General features: G+C 39.1%; 1 protein-coding gene across 1 annotated transcript; it reads left to right on the top strand.

Moving 5' to 3' along the window:
* The first annotated feature begins 781 nt into the window (after nucleotides 1-781).
* Nucleotides 782-1,540, top strand: LOC144769904 (olfactory receptor 1G1-like). Its single transcript, XM_078654098.1, has one exon. The coding sequence runs from the start codon at nucleotides 782-784 to the stop codon at nucleotides 1,538-1,540; it is 759 nt and encodes a 252-aa protein (XP_078510224.1).
* Nucleotides 1,541-3,482: the final 1,942 nt, after the last annotated feature.

The following is a 3,482-nucleotide window of genomic DNA, read 5'->3' on the forward strand; positions in this document are numbered from 1 at the left end:
TACGTTGCCTGAAAAGACAATCATTCTGTGCTGCACAAGCTTTCATTTTGTCTTTAATGCTTGTTTACAAATTGATAAATAATGCAATTTTCTGTTGTAGTTTGACTTGAAGGCAGATATTATCAGTGGAGGAGCTGAAGAAAGGTGAAGGTCCAGCGCCCTGAAGACCTAGGTTTGGATATAAGCACCTCTGCTACGACACACACACAGCGAGCATGCAATCTTGCACTTCTGTAGACCCAGAGAGCTAATATTCAACAGACCACTCTGGAGAATCTAGGTTCTTTCTGTGAACACAGCTCTGGAGAAATTCGAAGTCTAAAGTGCACATCAAGCTACTTCACAACATCTCTGTAGGCATTGCAATACATTTATATATTGTATATTCAGCTGCAGAGTGATTAAAAGCAAGAGGTATTGCAGAAACAGCTCTGGGTGATTGAAATCCGGCCTTCCTACACACCTATAGTTGAAAACCATGAAATGTACTTGAGAGAAATTCACTCCCCATCTATTGCTGCTCACAACTAGTCCAAAATTAAATTCTTACATAGTACATGGGAACCTCCCCAGGAATGTAAATCTTGCCAGATTTCTCTGGACCAGCATGAAGAGAGAAAACGCTACATCTGCAATAGAATTCATTATTGTTGGTTTTTCTGACCTTCCTCAGTTGAAAGTTCCTCTTTTTGTTGCAATTTTGTTTGTTTATCTTATCATTATCTAAGGAAATATTTTCAGACCGGTGATCATATATTCTGATTCCCATCTGCACACCCCCATGTATTTTTTCTTGGTGAACTTGTCCTTGGTAGACATTATCTACACCTCCACTATCTTCCCAAAAATGCTGGCCACCTTTTTTGCAGAGGCGCCACGTGTCTCCTTCGCTCTGTGCCTGATCCAGTTGTACCTTTTCATCGCTATGGTGTGTACGGAGACAATTCTTCTCACTGCCATGGCTTATGACCGGTATGTTGCCATTTGCAATCCTTTACGTTACATGTCTATCATGAATAAAACTCTGTGCCTCCGGCTGGCGGCCGGATCCTGGATCTTCAGCCTGGTGGAGCCAATCCCACACACGGTCCTAACATCTGCGCTCTCGTTTTGTGGGTCACGTCAAGTCAACCACATCTTCTGCGACATCACAGCTCTGATGAAGCTCTCCTGCAGCAGCACCCATGCCATAGAGACATTGACCTTTATCTGTGGGGCTTTAGTTGGACTTTTCTCTTTTGTTCTCATCCTCACCTCTTATTTCAATATCCTCTCATCCATCCTTAAGATTCATTCCATCGCGGGTAGAGACAAGGCCTTCTCCACCTGCGGCTCACACCTCACCGTGGTGGTGTTATTCTACGGCTTTCTCTTGGTCATGTACCTGCGTCCACCTTCAGCAAATTCACTGACACAGAACAAAATCTTATCTCTTGTGTACATTGGTGTGGTTCCTTTGTGCAATCCTATAGTTTACAGCCTGAAGAACCAAGAATTGAAAAACACTCTGAGAAAAGTAAAGAGGATAAAGAGGCAATAGATGTCCTTAGGATCCCACATCTAACATCAGGAAGAATGTATGTGGAGTGGAGAAACATTTTAGCAATCGAATCACTGGGCATTTCTGTCAATTCTGCACAGTTGAAGACATCCTACGTAAATACAGGGAGAAGCAGTAAGGTGAAATGGCAATGTGGGTAGACAACCTGGTAACTATCAGAGACATTGTTGTATGTTTTCCTGTTAAAAAGGGTATTTAGACAAATGTCGGAAACACAAATGTCATGGGACAGACAATTGTGTCCAAAAAATCAAGGACAAGAATATTGAGTAGGTAATTTTCTATGGGTAAGTAAAGTTTTACTATATATAACAGTGAAAAAGATTTTTCCCTTGGCGGAAAGACTAGAGTTTCATAACCATAATAATAGTCTAGATCACCAAAACATTAGCAGTGGGTCCCAGCATACTGTGATACACCAACACAACAAAAATATATAAGTCACTATTTATTTTTTTGTTAAATAGCCTTTCATAAATATTACATTTCATAAAAACAGCACATTGTGTACTTGCATTAAAAACACACTACAATTTCATTGTATTTACTATATATAACTCCACATATATGTACCATGACAATATAAATATATCTTGTGGTGCGTAGATCTGGAGTTAAGAATAGGATATTTATACTTGGCTATTTGCAATTACCTTCTCAATATTCTTGTCCTTGATACTTTTGACACAATATTCTGTCTACACGATATTTGTGTTATCTGGTTAAAGGATGTGGAGGTTTCTGACAGTCCATTGTCTGTTTGTATTCTTAGAAACAATTGTTCTCTTGTGTTGTCAACCATTTGCAAGGTTACAGTTGTTGGATGATGGATCTGGAAATTGTCCAAAAGTCAACATTTGGGATGCATGCTGCAGAGCTTAATTTACTAAAACCTAAACAAATAAGTTAGTGAATGTGCCAAATTCTTCTTAGGATGCAGCCTGCAGGGTGTTTTAAAAGGCTGCTTTAATCATTGGCTTGCACCTCACAAAAATTATCCAAATGAGTAGCGCCTTGAGACCCTTCCGGGTGAGTAGCGCGCTATACAAGTGTTATGATTGATTGATTGAAAATAAACAGGCCGAGTAAAACTACAAATCTAGCAACTAGATGAGTGGCTTCAGTTCATCTTTAAAACGCAGTGGGGCGTAATGCATGAGCAGCATTTCAGCAAGAGAGCAAAGCTGTCCTGAGGGGAGTTTGATATGATCAAATCTGATAATATAATATTTTTTTTAAAAGTTACCAAAGTTGTAAAATTTAAAGTATAATTTTCACATAACCGTACTAGCAAACAGACGCTTTAAAAGGGTATTAAAAAGATTCTCATTATTTTGATGTTTACTACCTGGATTTACCCTAGCTTGCCTTTCCCCGAAAATTCATTGAAATGAAAAATCCACGACAAAATGTTTTATTTTGTTCTACTCGAATTCAAATAAAATTGTCTGATGATCAATATGCATTACAGGCAGTTGAAAAAAATCTAAATATTACATTTTTGGTGGCCTATCATTTAGCCAAATGTGTGTAGCAAATTTTTTCCTGCCTTTGAAGGGGGTTCTAAAAATCTGCTTGCAAGGATTAGGGTGAAAGAAATTAAAGTTTATACAGATCTCACAATCATATGCCATGGAGGGAAGGGATAGAAATATAGTACATGTTAATTCACCATTACCACTGCTCAATTACATATTTGTCATACATGACCAGCAAGTAAACAGGTTACACAAACCACTCATGTTCAGGCCTCACACAGGAGCAGTGACTGACATAGAGAGTCCCACAAGTATTGGGGCTTATTCATGAGCCCCTTGCAGGACTTTTGCATCGCCTGTCCATCTAAGCAGATGCGTCATTTTGTAAACACATGCTCTACATTATACCTCTGTCAGGTATAATGTATGCAGGGTGGGCGTTC

Source organism: Lissotriton helveticus, chromosome 7 (genome assembly GCF_964261635.1).
Source record: "Lissotriton helveticus chromosome 7, aLisHel1.1, whole genome shotgun sequence".
In the NCBI taxonomy this organism is placed as follows: Eukaryota; Metazoa; Chordata; class Amphibia; order Caudata; family Salamandridae; genus Lissotriton; species Lissotriton helveticus.

Coding starts and splice junctions, on each gene's coding strand:
- LOC144769904 (XM_078654098.1), top strand. CDS start 782: ATGTATTTTTTCTTGGTGAACTTGTCCTTGGTAGACATTATCTACACC.